General features: G+C 49.4%; 1 protein-coding gene across 7 annotated transcripts in view; it reads left to right on the top strand.

The window, feature by feature from the left end:
- DPYSL3 (dihydropyrimidinase like 3) overlaps positions 1-15,661 on the top strand; it is a 119,629-nt gene that overhangs the window by 89,916 nt on the left and 14,052 nt on the right. For all 7 annotated transcript variants that reach the window (XM_077897775.1, XM_077897776.1, XM_077897778.1 and 4 more), the window contains exons 3-8: positions 1,325-1,509; positions 4,186-4,350; positions 6,391-6,452; positions 7,356-7,436; positions 11,111-11,179; positions 14,385-14,505. In XM_077897775.1, the coding sequence (XP_077753901.1) occupies positions 1,325-1,509; positions 4,186-4,350; positions 6,391-6,452; positions 7,356-7,436; positions 11,111-11,179; positions 14,385-14,505 (683 nt within the window). The remainder of the gene's footprint in view (positions 1-1,324; positions 1,510-4,185; positions 4,351-6,390; positions 6,453-7,355; positions 7,437-11,110; positions 11,180-14,384; positions 14,506-15,661) is intronic.

Below are 15,661 nucleotides of genomic sequence, written 5' to 3'. Positions count from 1 at the left end.
AGGCATTTCTGTTTAAGACATGGTATTCCACTAGTTTTCAAAACTGGTGGAAACACACAGCATATACACATGCGCGGGGAGGGCTACTAACTCTTCTTACCCTTGGTTCTCAATTTGCCTCAGACGAAGAGGAGAGAGGGAGAAAAATGAGAACATAGTGGCTAGTATCTGGACTATAATGGAGGTATCGTCAGAGGCTGCAGTTTTTTCCACAGCGTGTTTTGAATTGTGGCGACTCTGGAATGGCCCAGTGGGGATGTGGTGAGGTTGAATTCTTAGAGATGTCAAGAATACTTTATTTGAGTTGCAAGACTTAGATTTTGGAGGACCAGTGGTAGACTTATTGTCCCCAGAGGGTGTCTGTCTTGGCTGGCTGTGAACAAAAGGGGAACGTGTTCACGCCCCTGGTCGTGGGGTACATGTCTCCCCAACCAGGACATGATGCTTGTGCATCTTGTCTATCCAGAATTAACTGGCCATTTAGATCGAGGGTGTGAAGTCGCATAGAAGCCAAGCAACATCAGACAGTCTCGAAGGTAACATTTTGCCAGGAGTAGTTGTCTTCGTCACTTGCCTTGTGTAGGTAGTGTGTCTCTGGAGTACTCATCAGCTTCCTCCTCACCTGAGTCCCCCTTTCTTCCTTCTGGGGATGCGCTGAAGCTTCTTGGCCACAGGTGTGTCTGGTAGAGGTTGTCACCATCCTCTTCCTTGGCTTGATACTTCTGCTGAGGTGCCTGCCAGCTGGGCATCTGCCTCTTTGGCTTCCTCCTTCGAATCTGCCTTTGGCTGTGATTGACAGATCAATTATCAGGGAAGGGTGCAATTGGGAATGAAGGCTGAGGTGCAAAGTGACCCACGCAGATGCCTCTTGTTAGGAACACAGATGGACTCACTTAGGGGATAGCTAAGTTCCCATACGTGTTCTTTAAAGGATTCATTACCTCCTTCAGTCTCTCCTGATGGTTCATTATTTTACACTCTCTGAATCCTTTCCCAAATGTTACTGTTCAGCCTTTACTAAGATAAAGAACAAAATAAAGCCATAATAAAAACACCTATTTTTGAAAAAGTATTTCTTACACACCCTATATTGTAGACCCTGTCCAACCCCGGAGGTTGTAGTACTAAGCGAGGACACATGGTTCCACCAAACAGCAGACCAGCACGTTTTGTGTCTATATAAGTTGTTTTCTGGATGTACACCTGTCTGTATTTGCTTCTAGATTGTTAAGCTTGTGAATCACTTGCAAAGGCCACGCTGATAAATATGAGTTGCAATGTCTGAAACTATGTTTGTCTTCAAAGTTGTTCTCTGTCTCACCAGGCAAATTGGAGACAATCTGATTGTCCCTGGAGGAGTGAAGACCATCGAAGCCAATGGGAAGATGGTGATCCCGGGAGGCATTGATGTCCATACCCATTTCCAGATGCCACACAAGGGGATGACCACAGTGGATGACTTCTTCCAAGGGACGAAGGCCGCCTTAGCGGGAGGCACCACCATGATCAGTGAGTCGCCTGCCCTTCCACACTCCTGGCCCCAACAAGTGACTTTCTCGCTCACATATCAACCCCTGTGCTCTCTGGTGACAGCTTGTACACATCTCTTACTTGAGTGTACAGACGTGCTATCTGCCGGGACCTGAGGAGAGCAGGTGTGGCAAGCACCCTGGCAGCTCGCTGCAAGTGCTTAGGGAAGATTCACGAGGCTCGGGGCCAGGAAAACAGCTGGCCTTGATTGTCCTATGATAGTCGGGGCTGGGGGTGCAGTGGGTGGGGAATCTCTGGGCCAGAACCTGGGATATGTGTGGACATGGGCCGGACGTTATTTCAGAAATTCTAACTGGGGCTCGAGGCAGGAGCAGGAAGAGAGTGAGGCAGAGCAGTGGGAATGGGACCCAGCATCCCCGAGAGGGAGAGATAATGGGACCTGCAGTTCTTGAGAAACTCGTGGGCTTCAGTGGTATTTACTGTTAGCTGGTCTGCACTGCATCTTGACCAAGTCCTATCTTAAGATGAGGCAAGCTGTGGGGGTGGTTTCCTTTGTTTGTTGGTCTCTGTTTTCTTTCTGTCTTTCTTTTTCTTTTTTTTTTCCCCTTTTATTCTGGGAACTATTGCGATTCCAGAGAAACCTAGGGAGTTGCATACCATTGGATTACTGAACAGATAGCATTCCAAGGCAGTCCTTCCTGTCCCAAAGGAATCCCAGGGAATTGGGTCCCATCCCAGCACTGGGCCTAAACTTGGTCGGCCAGGGCACTGTTTATTTTACCACCATATACACCCATCCACAGAACAGCCTGAGCTGTGGAGTTGCTCACTGTCTTTTGCCTCCTTTTGACGGGAGCACCAGCAGGGCTGAGCTTCTGCAAGTTGGGTGTGGAAGCCCAGGAAAATTGCATCAGGGCCATAAAAGGCACAATTCAGGGAGACCAAAGCTTTTCTAACCTCAGGGAGGAAGCCAGCTGACTTCTCAGTAGCTGCTTGTCCACAGAGGCCCTGGTGTAGGCCCATGCGTCAGTGATGTAGTTCCTTGCGTTTTGCTTTATGATAAGCACACGTGGGCTGCTCGTGGTAGAAGGCTGAGAAAGTGAGTGATCTTGGTTTGGCTCTTGCCTTCGGGCAGGGAGATGGACCTTTTCAGTGTCCTGGGAGTGTGTACCGTGCTTGGTCTTCTAGGCTGGGAAGGAGCCGGAGGAAAGTCAGAGTTGCAGGTGATGAGAGAAAACCATACAAAGAAACACAAAGCTGTACATGTCCTTTGTAGATAATTTGAAACCCTGGAAATGCAGCGAGAAAAGAAAACCCATAAAGCTTGCGTGGCTGTTAACAGTGTGGCTCTCGCTTCCCTCCAGTTAAACAGAAATAGGGTCATAACAGACGGACTGTGGGTCAGTGGTGTTCTAGTGTACCATTTCACTAAATAATCATGTCATGGATGTCTTTCCATTTGTTTATTTTTATTCCATCACAGCATTAAAAATGGGTGCCTAAATGTCCATTTTATGAAGGTATTATATTTATTATTTAGCCAAACGTCTCTATTGTTCAGGACTTTGATGGTTTCCAGTTTTCACTTAACACATTATAAATAATGTTTGCAGGGGCACACATCTTTGGCACCCACATTTTGCAAACAGCCATGTGTATTGTCTTAGGAATAATTCTTAGGCACAGGAATAATCATTGAGCTAAGGTATGAAAACAATCAAGAAATTTGATGTGTATTTCAAAATTGTTCTTAGGAAAGGTGTACGGATTTGTGTTTTCCCTCAACTGCCCAAGGGGAGATATGGGAGTGACACTTTTGCCTTATTTTCACCAACTGTAAATGTCTTTATTTTAAACAGTGCTGTCCATGGTTGCGGGTACTGCAGGAGTAGAGTTGGGCTTGAAAAGAAAATATGTTCTTTTTTTTTAAGATCTTATTTATTTATTCTAGAGAGAGAGCATAGGGGGTAAAGCAGAGGGGGAGGAACAAGCAGACTCCATGCTAAGCCCACCGTAGGGCTCCATCTCAGGATCCTAAGATCATGACCTGAGCCAAAACCAAGAGTTGGACAGTTAACCAACTGAGTCAACCAGGTGCCCCCAAAAAACATATTCTTGACAAAAAGTTTATGTGGATGTAAGATCTGTGGGCTGAGCGTCAGGTTCATTCCACTGGCTCTTTCCAATGGTAGTAAGCACATGGATGCCATTGTCCTGTTACCTGACATAACTTTAAAACCCCTCTTTCACACCCTTAGGAGGGAGTCTGACTTTTTCCATTAGCAGTGACTTCCCATGATACCGGTAATAATGGCACATAGGAGGTGCTCATTGACATTTACCAAGTACTGACTGTGTGCCAGGCATCAGGTGAGATCCTTTTCATGCATTTAATCATATAACAGAATTAGAAGGAAGGTACCATGACATTCCACCCTCTACCTCACTGAGCACAGATTTCAAGGATAAGAAAACTGGGCTTTAGAGAAGCTAGTGATTTGTCCAAGAGCAACATGGGTATGTGACAGTTAAATGATGAGCAATCTGGAAACTGCCAGGGAGCACTTTCTAAGGTTTATTCCATGCTCAGGAAACAGACTTTGCAGCCCTGGCTAAGAAAGCAGGGGGAGGCTTATTCAAAGGGGAGCAGAGACGGGGTCAGTGACTTACCCATGTGGGGCCTGTGTCGTTCAGTTGACCACGTGGTACCTGAGCCGGAGGCCAGCCTGACGGAGGCCTATGAGAAGTGGAGAGAGTGGGCGGATGGGAAGAGCTGCTGCGACTATGCCTTGCACGTGGACATCACCCACTGGAATGACAGTGTCAAGCAGGAGGTGCAAAACCTCATCAAGGACAAAGGTGAGGCCCTGTGTGCCCTCCTCCCCTCTCCTTGCTTGGAGCCTGGAACCTTGAGCATGAGTGGTCGGTGCAGGGGGACCGACCACTTCCAGGCACATTGTCTTCGTGTATGCCATCTTACTCTTTACAGGAACCCCATGATAGGGATGGTCATTCTCGGTTCATGCATGGAGAGCCTGAGGCTCAGAGTAAGTGTGGCCTGGGATCACAGAGCTAGTAAGCAGTAGTTGTTCGCAAAGTCTGTGCTCTTCACCTCCATGTGACCCTGCCCATTTGATAGAGGAAGAAACTGAGGCCAGGAGAGGTTAACATCTTATAGAAGGTCACACAGCTCCTAAAAACGAGATTAGGAATTTTTCACCTTCATTACTTGAAGATCAAATCATGACTGCTCTCAAACAGTGGCGTCCTCAGAAAAGGCTACGACAGTTGTGGGAGCAAAGAGGGGTTCATATTCAGACTAGGAGCTTAGGACATGGAAATGGGCATGGGTCCCCTCTGAGTACATAATTTAGGTTTCCCTTGTCATCTTGGATCCTTCTGTTCTCCGCTTCCTTCTACCTTTTGATGGTCAGATATTTTACGAACACACACTACCTCCCTCTATAAACGCACACACAGACACGCAGTGTGCTCGGGGTTTTAGGGAAATATAAGGAATGGTCTCTGGTGAGCGTGCAAGGCAACAGGAAGCAGGCCAGTGAAGAGCAATGGGGTAAATGCCACGAGGTGCAGAATATTGTAATATTAATAGCATTATACTCATTACAATCCCAGTACTAATACTAACATAAGTAACCTGCATTGTTATAACAGTAACTTAATAATAGCTGCAGATGCCAGAGTGCAGTGGAAGAGCGTGTGCTCTGGGTTGCAGGGGAGAGGGTGGCCTCTCAGAGGATGAGCTTTCCTTTCCATGTCCCTCCTCATCCCACCAGCTCTGCCCAGACCTTCCTGATGTCGGATATGAGATTAACGTCCTCCTTTCTTGTGACACTTTTCACGCCGGGCATCTCATGGACCGGCTTTAACACCCACTTCCCTTACAAAGGGCCTGGGTCATTCCGCAGATGACGCACAGGCTTATGGGAAGGGTAGTGTTGGGAAAAGCTGCCCCGAGCTGAACCACTCTGGGTAGGCAAGTTCTCAAGTTACAACCGGCTTTTGGCCTGAAACACTGTGGGCTGAGATGACCCTAATGGTTGGAGACCAAAATTGTCCTCTTTTCCCCAAAATGACTCTCTGTTCCCCAGCCCCACCTATTTACATAAATACGACATTAATAGTCTATTTTGGGGTGAAAAAATATATTTTTTGGGGGTGAAAAAATATAATTTTTTTATATGAGGCTCTTTCCTCATAGCCTGGAAGGGCTAGCTTAGATATGTAAGCACAGGGTACACCTTGACTTCTGCCCATTAGCTCTCGGTTCCTCGAGGATCTGGTCTCTGCCTTAGATGCACCCCCCATCCCCCACCACCCAGGCCCCGGGTAGAACCAGCGTTCCTTACGGAGTGAAATAAACCATTCCCAGCAGCCCCATCAATGGAGTTCAGATACGTGCCAGGTCTGGTGCAGAGAGCTCCGTGTGTGTTGTCTCCTTTAACATTTCCAGCTGCGTAATGAAGTGGGCTCTTGTCATTTTTCCATTTTACAGGTGAGGAAACCAAGAGGTGTGAGGTATGGCAAGCTCACTGAACTAGTACGCGGTGCCACCTCCAGTACGTGAACATGACTGGGGTGCTGCAGTGATTCTCGAGGATGTATACTGCCTGGAGCAATAGCAAAGCTTACCCCTCTGGGCTGGGGAATGGGGCGGGGGGCAGGCAAGACAGGTGCAGCAGAGCCCGTTCTGCGGTGACACCACGTCGGCGTTGCTGCTTTAGCACATGAAGAGAGGACGAGAATGGGGAGCATCTGATTTATATCAGACAGGTTCCCATAATGCACTTGGGCCCCATGGCGATGGGAGCAGGGGAAGGAGAGCAGTCGTGCTAATGTTGTCTTCCTCCTCTTTTCCCTCCCTTCCCTCTCTTGCAGGGGTTAACTCCTTCATGGTTTACATGGCCTATAAGGATTTGTATCAAGTGTCCAACACAGAGGTAACAAGCCATTGCTGTGTGGTTTGAGGTATCTGGATGGGTTTCCCATTGTTGTTGGTGACCTTGGCTCTTTGAGCATGAGTCACTGTGGTCACTGTGGGTGACTGCTGGGCCAGAGTGCTTCGTAAAGCCCTTGCGGCCCATGCTGCATTTTAAATAAGGTAACAGGCAGGGTGCCCACGCAAGGCAGACCAGGAGCTAGAATTTCCACTGGCAGCAGCTTTCTCAGAAGGACAAGAGGAAGGGCATGCCGAAGTCTCCATCTACCAAACGAGCCCTAAACCCTGCATGAGCTCATTGGAAGTACGAGCTGCTCTGGCTTTGCAGGTTTAGGGAGGGCCTTCTGCTGTATGGGGTCGTAGCTATCTCTGACTCTCCTGGACATATGCTCAGGGCATGCGTTGGTTTTACATGAATCTTACGTTTTCAGAGGAAATACAAGGAACGAATTCCCATCGCTCCTGGTTACAAGGTGACAGGAGGTCTACTTAGAAGGGTTAGGGAATAGGGATGTTAGCTGTCCCTCGAGCTTCTGGCCCTGCTGTAGCAGCCCTCAGGAGCACTTGCTGAGAAGGATTGCGAAGGTCTGTCCCAGCAAAACAGGAAATAATACCATTAGACGTGTGCTGGAGGCAGAGTAGAAGGTTCAATGGCACTATGTGTACATTTGCCCTGTCCGCCAAGGAGACATGATCTGTTCTTTACAGAGACGGTTTCCTAGAGTTCCTTTGGATTTGGAACTCTTTGGTCGTGCATGATTTAGTCTGTGTTTCTTGCCCTAATCACCGGTTTCCTCTGGTTTTCCTCATTTGTTTTATCTACGGCCCTAGTAATCGACCCCTGTGTGACGTTGCGGAAAGCCTCAGTGGCTTGTGAAGGTGACAGCCACCCTTTCTCTTTCAGCTCTACGAGATCTTCACCTGTCTAGGCGAGCTGGGAGCCATCGCGCAAGTTCACGCTGAGAATGGGGATATCATTGCTCAGGTAACGCTGCGCAGCTCCCCAGAATGTGCTCTCTGCACGGGCTCGGGTCTCTGGACCTCCTCTTTCCTTCTTCCTTCCTCAGTATTGCATGAGCTCTTCATGTGCATGAGGCACGGTCCTAAACACTGTACTGAAAACAGAACCTGCCCTAAAGCACATGCCAGGCTAGGAGGAGGGAATGAAGATAAGCGAGGGAGAAAGGTGAGGACACTGAAATAAAGAGCCATCCTGGGGGATGAGAACAGGCGTCCCAGAAGAGGTTTTCGAATTGGGCCATGTAGTGGGACTGCGTTGCTGATTCTCTTTGAAAAGAGAGTCTAAGCTCCATGACGTTCTCTGTCCTAGAGAAAAACCCTAAGACAGCACTTCTCAGAAATCCGATCATCCGATCCAGGACTGTAGAACTCATGGCTTTAGATGATAAAGAATGTAGATCTTGGGGTGATCAGATACCCCGCTGGTTTCCTAGAAGTTATACTGAGAAACCGAAGGCAGGAGTGAAGAAATCAGGCCCCAAGGCCCAAAGTGATCGTTAATAAGGAAGCAGAAGGCACTCTCTCCATCTCCTGAGTCGCTTAATGGGCTCGTTGCACAGATGTGTCATAGCCAGGGTCTTGTTTATCTCAGAAGCATTCAAGATTGGCCTCCACTAGGAGGAGGCAGCTAGAGGAGTGAGAGCTCTCTTGGTCCATTTAATAATGTCCATAGCAAAATCCATTATTCATTCTTTCAAAGAGTGTGTCCTGAGCATTTTGTGCCAGGCACGAGGCTACTGAGGTGAGCCCAAACAGACGCATTCCACAGCTCACTCGTCCTTGGGCTGTGCCTTCATTTTAGAGGTTGTCTGGGACTTGGTGAATGTGGTCCACAGGGATGTGGGAACCGTGGGGCCCACCCTGTCTCAGACCCATTAGCTTCTAACGGCAGGGACCATATGGCGAACGCTTGCTTCTGTGTGCCTGGCACTGGTAAGCGCTCCAGTGTATTCTCAGTCAATCTTCACCTGGTCCTTCAAGGATGGCTACAGTCTGCCCTGTTCAGTAGAGGAGCATGCTGGGCTCAGAAGGATTAGGCCACCGGCCCGAGGAGCACAGCCAGTAACTGGGAGAAGAAAATCTCAGCCCTAAGGCCTTGTGGCTGAGTGGGCGTCTTCTCTGAGTTGGTGTGTCCTGGGCCTGTTGCTCCATGAGCCCAGGTGTAGGTCCCCCAGGGAGACAGCGCCTCCCAGCAGGACATGTCTCTAGCTGTTAGGGTTTCACACTCTGGATGTTGTCTCACCAGCGGAGGAAGTGAGCTAAATGTGTAGTTTCCTCTTGCTGACCAAGGAGCTTAATGAGTCAGGCCCCTGACAGCCCTTCCCCTCGTCCCCCACACACCAAGAGATAATGGAATCATTTTCCAGAGAGGGCCCAGTGCTTACGGGAGGCATATCCTGGTGGCATTAGGGCCACATTTCTCCACTTGCTTGGCATTTTCAGGGCAGCAGCCAGAGGATCCAGTCCTCCCTCCAAGATGCCCTAGGAACCAAACTCCCTGCTGTTTCCTTCTAGACCCTGTAGAGGCAAACAGGCTCCATTACAAAGCCCCCTTTCCAGCTTGCTCTAGTGGCTCCTTAACCCAGAACTGTTTCTGCTTCCGCCCTGCCCCATCCCCTCTCTTCCCTACCTTGTGAAGGATCTGTTTGTTCTCAGTCAGGGAAAGAAAGAACGTTTTTCCATTTGGATGAGTTTCTTGTGTGTGTTTATTATATTCAGACTGAGCCGAAAGATTTTATCACAGTGTCTAAATGAAGGCAGCTGGTGTACTCAGAGCTGAGCAAGAAGTCACCAAAGAGCAAGAAGAAATCTCTTTCGCGCGAATGTATTCCCAAGGTTTCAAGTGGGCAGGACAATCTGAGAGTGTAGCACCTTTAGCCATTCGTCTATCGGTATTTATTGAGCACCTACTGTGTGCTGAGCCTTGGAGGGGGAAGATGAAAAAGACAGGGTTTCTTTCCTCATGGTGCAAACCAGAATCGTGTCATGGCCCACACTGTGGTGTGATCACAGCAATGGGCAATGCCTCAAAGTGCTCACTGCTCCCCCACCCAGGTACGGCTTCCGTAGGCCTTTGCACACCCTCCTTAATCTTCCAGCTGTAGGGACACCATGGCTTTTAATGGGACTTCCCAGCAGGAGCAGTGCATTGAAATCACCTGTGGAGCTTCGGGATTCCTGGGATTCTCCTAGTCCCGGAGATTCTGATTTAGGAGGTTGATAGTGAACTTGAGGCAAGTGTCGTTTGAAAACGTTCCCTCTGTGATTTGAACGGGCCGGGCGGGCCACTGTCGCTTGAGCGAGCTTCCTCCTGTGCCCCCTGCCAGTGCTGTTTGAATAAGATCAAAGTGAATGTGTCAGGCGACACAGAAGAGGCTGGGGCTGGACGCTTCTGTCTTGGTGTGACTTCAGGAGGCAGCGCGGAGCTGAGACTTACCGAGGTTGAGAAGTCAGTGTGTTCGGCCCAAGTTTTGACAAATGAAACCGTGAGAATGAAAAGTGAAGAAGAAACAGTAAGAATGAAAAGTGGGGTAGTGAGAATGAAACAGTAAGAATGAAGTGAAAAGAATGAAAAGTGAAAAAATATTTTGCTGCAAAAATTCACCTTGGCCCCTTTCTCTAATCCCATAGAGTGGGAGACAGTGATCACTTCACTTCTCACAACTGCTTAGAGTGTTTGCATCTTTCTTCTTGCCCCTTAAAAAAAAACTGATATGATTCAAAACAAAACAAAAGACAACAAAAACTATTTCTTCGTTGGCAGGGAGAAGGGCTCCCTTCCTTTCTAGACATCTCATAGTTCCAAAGTGCTGCGGGGCTCTGTTCGGGTCCCTCCCTCTCCCTCGTTTCACCCACCGCAGTGCAGAGGTTCATGGGATCTGGCCCTTAGGACTTGGAGAGCGGAGCCCAGCAGAACTGCCGAGACAGTGGCTTAGGGTTCGTGCCAGTTCCAATTAGCCCACGGGTGTGTTCGCTGCCCAGCCACCTGCTTCTTCCAGAAAGCTGGCCAGAAGTCTGAGGAATGTAGCCCTCAGCCCTGAGGGGTAGGCCGTCTGTCACCAAACAGCCTAACTGAATAGAATCTGACCAAAAGACGAACTCAGGTAATGCTGTTCAGAGGCATTATTTCGCCTGGTTAAATTCTGAGGCCATTTATTTCAGCCAGAAATTTAAGCCACAGGAAAGCCTGAGGGGTTTGTTAGAGCGCAGATTCCTAGAATTTCAGCTCTGTGTTCTGATTTAAGAGAGGGCCAGACAGACAGCCGCATGGCCACAGAAGCAAGCCAGGTGATTCTGGTGGAGGTGGCAGGTGTCTAGACCTTGGGAAACACAGCACGAGAGGCATAAGCGAGCTGGTGTGACTTTTGATGCGTAATGGCGAAAACATTTTTGATTTTCTAACAGACAGCTGTCCTTTTAATTAAGAAAAGCCACTCTGAAACTTTTTTTTCTTCTCTTAGTTAAGACTTGACCCGATTTGACAATTCCAGATGGAGCATTAACAAATGTATTCAACACACACATTTTATTCCTTTAGTTCCCTTGAACACTTCTTCAGATTAAAATACACCAGCACCGGTTTTCCACACCTCACTTGAACTTATCTCAGAACTGGTCTGTGTTCTTTTCTCATTGTAGGAGCAAACCCGGATGTTGGAAATGGGGATCACTGGCCCAGAAGGCCACGTGCTGAGCAGACCAGAGGAGGTGAGTTGCTGGGGGCTGGGGAATGGAGGAGAGGACAGGACAGCAGTGGAGGTGCTCTGTCTTCCCAGCATCTTCTGGGAGACTCCCCAGCAGCCTGGCTGATGGCCCCGCTGGACACTGGACACCTAGAGAGTTTGTGTTCAGCCTGCCTTCTCCAGACACGTGCACACAAGGTGTAGGAGCAACATTCAGGAATGGTGGGGAGAGTCTGTGAGTACGAGACAGCAACATTGGAACATTTCTTCCAAAGGCCACCTGTCTGTGTAACCAACTCAAGGGACTCAGAGAAAAGTAGAAAAGAATGTAAGGGAAATGCTAATCTCTCCAAAGAGAGCATGAGGTGGAGGGCACTCCACACCTGTTCAGTTGGAGAGGTAAATACCTAAACCCTTTCTTCGTCGGCGTGCATCTCGAAGACATTTGCGCTTCCTTCCTTATTCCATATTATATTCTCAGCCCTGCAAAAGGAAGTATCAGCCACATGTGTAGTAGGTGGAGTGGGTGTTTCGTAGACATTATGTCTATCGATTTGTGTAAGGTGATGACTAAGTCTGGGTCGGGGAGTTTCCCACGTGTAAAATGAATGATGAACAGGGACTGCTTAGCAGCTGACGAGTGAATAAAAACTAACTAGTGGTTGATTGCATGTGTTTGGGACGTCGGCAGCTTCAGCTGCTGGCACAGGGCACAGAGCTGGGCCTTGGCTGCCCTAGGGCTGTGAGCATATTGGCTTTGGGAGGCCAGCCCAGGAGCAGCGCCCAGAGTACATTCAGGGCCCGGTGCATGAGCGAGGTGACCCCAGATCCTGCTCTGTCACCCCCCGCTCCACACCCCCCAGGAGGTAGAAAGACGAGTCAGAGCCAGAAACCAGTGGTATTCCTTTGGCCTGTCGCTTTTAGAGCCTTTTAAAAACTAAACGGTAACGCGCACCCAGAAGAGTGTTTCTGGCCTAAAGATCAAGGAATTCTCACGAGCTGAGGACACTTGTGTCACTAGTGCCCCACTGGAGAAGCAGAGCACTGTCAGCACTCCAGAAACTCCTCTGCGTCTAATGAAGTTGTTCCCAGTTGAAATGATTCATAAATATTTCACAGCATTCCAGAAAGGTCTGTCTCCTAAAGTCCTTTCTGTGGGACACTAGCCCATACCTGGAGCTGTGCTGATTGCCTTAGTTGTCCTTGCCACTGTTCTTCTGGGTGGTTGGCATTACTGTTGCATGAAGGAGCCCAAGCTCGAGAGGTTAACAGGCTCCTGGCTACTCCTGCGTGAAGGCTAGGAAAGCTGTTGACGGCATGTGAGGGGGCCAGGGTGATCAGCACTGTTTGTGAAACTTTTCCTAAATGCTGGTCACTGTAGAGATTTGCTGGCAAGATTGATTTCTGTAGCAGCAGCCAGGGGATTTCTGAGCAAAGTCTATTTTTGTTCCTTGGTTTGTTTTTCCAGCCCCCCCGCCCCACTCCTCCTGTTCCCGTCTCCTTTTTAGTAAAAAGCTTCTAGCAGTAGATCTGGACAACCCTGGAAGCCCTTTTGGGTGAAGCTGGAGGGTGATGTAACCTTCCAAAGATAGTCATGTTGTCAAGGTGCTGAGAAACCTGCAGGGCTGGGAGGGAGTGGTATCAGAGGGGCCAGGGCCGAGGCCATGGGGAGCAGAGTGGGGAGCACAGGTGTGATGGAGGAGGGATGGGTGGAGGAGGAGCCAGCCACTCTTCAGCTCAGAGTACGCCCGGCTACTGTCCCCGGGGATGCTGGGCAGAGAGCTGAACCCGAGCTTTGCTCCAGAAGTCGGGTGCTTCGGGAAGGTGGCTGTATTCACCTGTGGTTGGGGGCTCCGGGGGCTTGTCCCCTGGGACCAAGAACAGGGTGGGGGGGCACCAGTGGGACCCACCACGTCCTAGAGTCTCTCTGTTGAGCCACACCCACTGAGGGCAGTGGCTGGTTTGTGTTATGCAAACACTGGGCATCTGCAAGCTATTTTTGGTACTTTTTAAAGTGTTGGGCTGCATAGGCTGACCAGAATGTCCTATCCATCCAAAACGGAACTGTTGCCGATTGGCTGAGGGAATGGTAGCAGCAGCTGCTTCAGGCTGAACCGTACTGCTGTGGGCCTGGGGCAGTGGCACGGGCTCCCCCATGCTGGTCAGGAGCTGCGATCAGCGATGAGACCAATAGCCAGTGTGCCAGGCACGCTTGCCTTGTCCCAGGAATGGGCCAGTTGCCTTAAAGGATGAACTCAGAATCCTCACAACAGCTCTATGGGCCGGGTCCTATTACTGTTCCCATCTTACAGACAGGAAACTGAGGCTCTGGGAGGTGGTGTACAGTACATGAGGTCGCCCATCTTCTCTGTGGCAGAATCAGAACTCAGACCCAGGCCATTTGAAAGAGCCTGAGCTCTAAATATCCTGCTTTGTTAATACAGTAAGGGGAAGCTCATTATTTCTTACTAAATAAATTCAACACAGTTGGTTAGCGTATTTGAACACGTAGATTCTACTTTTGAGTGGGATGGAAGAAATTGAGAAGAGGAGAAGTCTCTGCTGAGAAGCCTGGGAATTTCTTTTTTTTTTTTTTTTTTTGGAAAGACTTTATGTATTTATTTTAGGGAGGGAGAGAAAGAGCACAAGTAGGGGGAGGGACAGAGGGAGAGGAGAAGGAGAATTTGAAGCAGACTCCCTGCTGAGGTACAGAGCCTGATGCAGGGCTTGATCCCACAACCCTGAGATCATGGCCTGAGCTGAAATCAGGAGTCACCTGCTTAACTGACTGAGCCACCCAGGGGCCCCAGAAGTCTGGAAATGATCAGTGTAAGAAATGCCTGCTGGAACTGCCACCACTAACCATCCATTGCTGCAGGGAAGGATTGGATGTTTAATTACCTTTACTGGTTATTGTTTCCCTGTTGGTGCTGGGATGCTGTTTTGCCAGAGAATCTGTCTGGGAAGACTGGGGAGCAAAGGCTTCCATCGCATGCAGCCTTTGGGATAATCACGGGGAGAGGAGGGAAGCAACCAAGGAAGGCGAGGGCAAGACTGTGAGAAGCTAAGTGAAGTGCCACAGTGGGGACATGGTGGATTGGGGGCGTCTAACTGCAGATCCTGTAGGCTTTTAAGCTCCGTGCTGTGCTACATTCTCAGTTTGCAGAGGCAGGAGAGTGGCACTCTGAGATGCTCATGCTTCTCTTGACTCCTGGGACTTCTTTTTGCAGCTGGAAGCTGAGGCTGTGTTCCGTGCCATCACCATTGCAAGCCAAACCAACTGTCCGCTCTACGTCACGAAGGTCATGAGCAAGAGCGCGGCCGACCTGATCTCGCAAGCCAGGAAAAAAGGTGATTGGTGCTTCCAAGAGCTCAGCCCCAGCCATGTGGCTCCTTCCCTGCTCTGGCTGTCCTGTAGAAACGGTGCCGATTTTGCTCATTGCCTTGCTGGGAAGCCCTTCGTCCATGTTAGCCCAGGGGATCCTCTCAGTGTCCTGTGTGGATGGCAGGACCCTGGCATTTCTCCCACTTGGCAGGTGGATTAACTAGGCTCAGGAGGGTGAGTGGTTTGTCCAAGATGGCTCAGCTTCGGTCAGCTCTTGGAGGCATCTTTCTTCCTCCCTTTGATCCTTCATGGTCAGCTCACGTTATCTGAGCTTTATAAATGGACATACTAGTCAAAATGAAACTGGATGTAGAAGTCCAAGATCCAAGTCAAATGGATTTAAACAAACAAAAGTAAATTATTGCTTGAAGGTTTTTCAGGCAGAGCCAGATCAAGGGGTTCCAACAGTGATGTTGGGGCTCTATCATTCTTCATCCTTTCTTGTCTCTGCTTTCCTCTCTGTTGGCTTTATTTTCAGTGTGAACAATGATAAGAATGAATGCTGAGAGGCACCTGTTGTCCTCAGTAGTTGTTGAGGGGACCTGGTGAGGAAGTAGAGTACGTTGTTTCCAACGGCTCAAGCAGAAGTGCCCGGGAGGGTTCTGATTGCCTTGGCTTTGGGTCTTGGGCCCAACCCTGATCCAGTGTCTGCTCTGGGGTTTGTGTAATCGATCGGCCAGGGTTGAGGGCAGAGTGCAAGGGCGGGGTCTTCCTACCTGAGCCACACAAATTAGCCAAGGTAATTTTGAGAAGGGGGTTGAATGGGTCTCTGAAGCTTGTCTGGTGGCATGGCCTTCATGCTCTGGGGCTCTGTCACCACCGCCTTGTGACTTGTGCTACTTTCCTCCATTGCTGTTAACTTGGCCTTGTTTGCTCATCTGGTGCTGAGCGCAAGTTTACTCTCACTTCAGAGCTTTCTTTTCTGCTTTTAGTTCTTGTCCTCAGTGGCACACGAATGGGCTCACTTGCAATCAGAGTGTGGTTGAGAGCTTGGAGGTGTGGGGCCCTGTGTTTGGTTGGGAGAGAGGATTTATTAGCCCTCCCCCACCCCGCCCCACTGTGTGTTATGTTAGCACTGGATGCCAGTGGCCATTCTGGTCATGGGGAGCCAAGATAAGGGAC

The sequence above is a fragment of the Canis aureus genome, chromosome 5 (genome assembly GCF_053574225.1).
Source record: "Canis aureus isolate CA01 chromosome 5, VMU_Caureus_v.1.0, whole genome shotgun sequence".
Classification (NCBI taxonomy): domain Eukaryota; kingdom Metazoa; phylum Chordata; class Mammalia; order Carnivora; family Canidae; genus Canis; species Canis aureus.
This window is presented reverse-complemented; position numbering and strand designations above follow the sequence as displayed.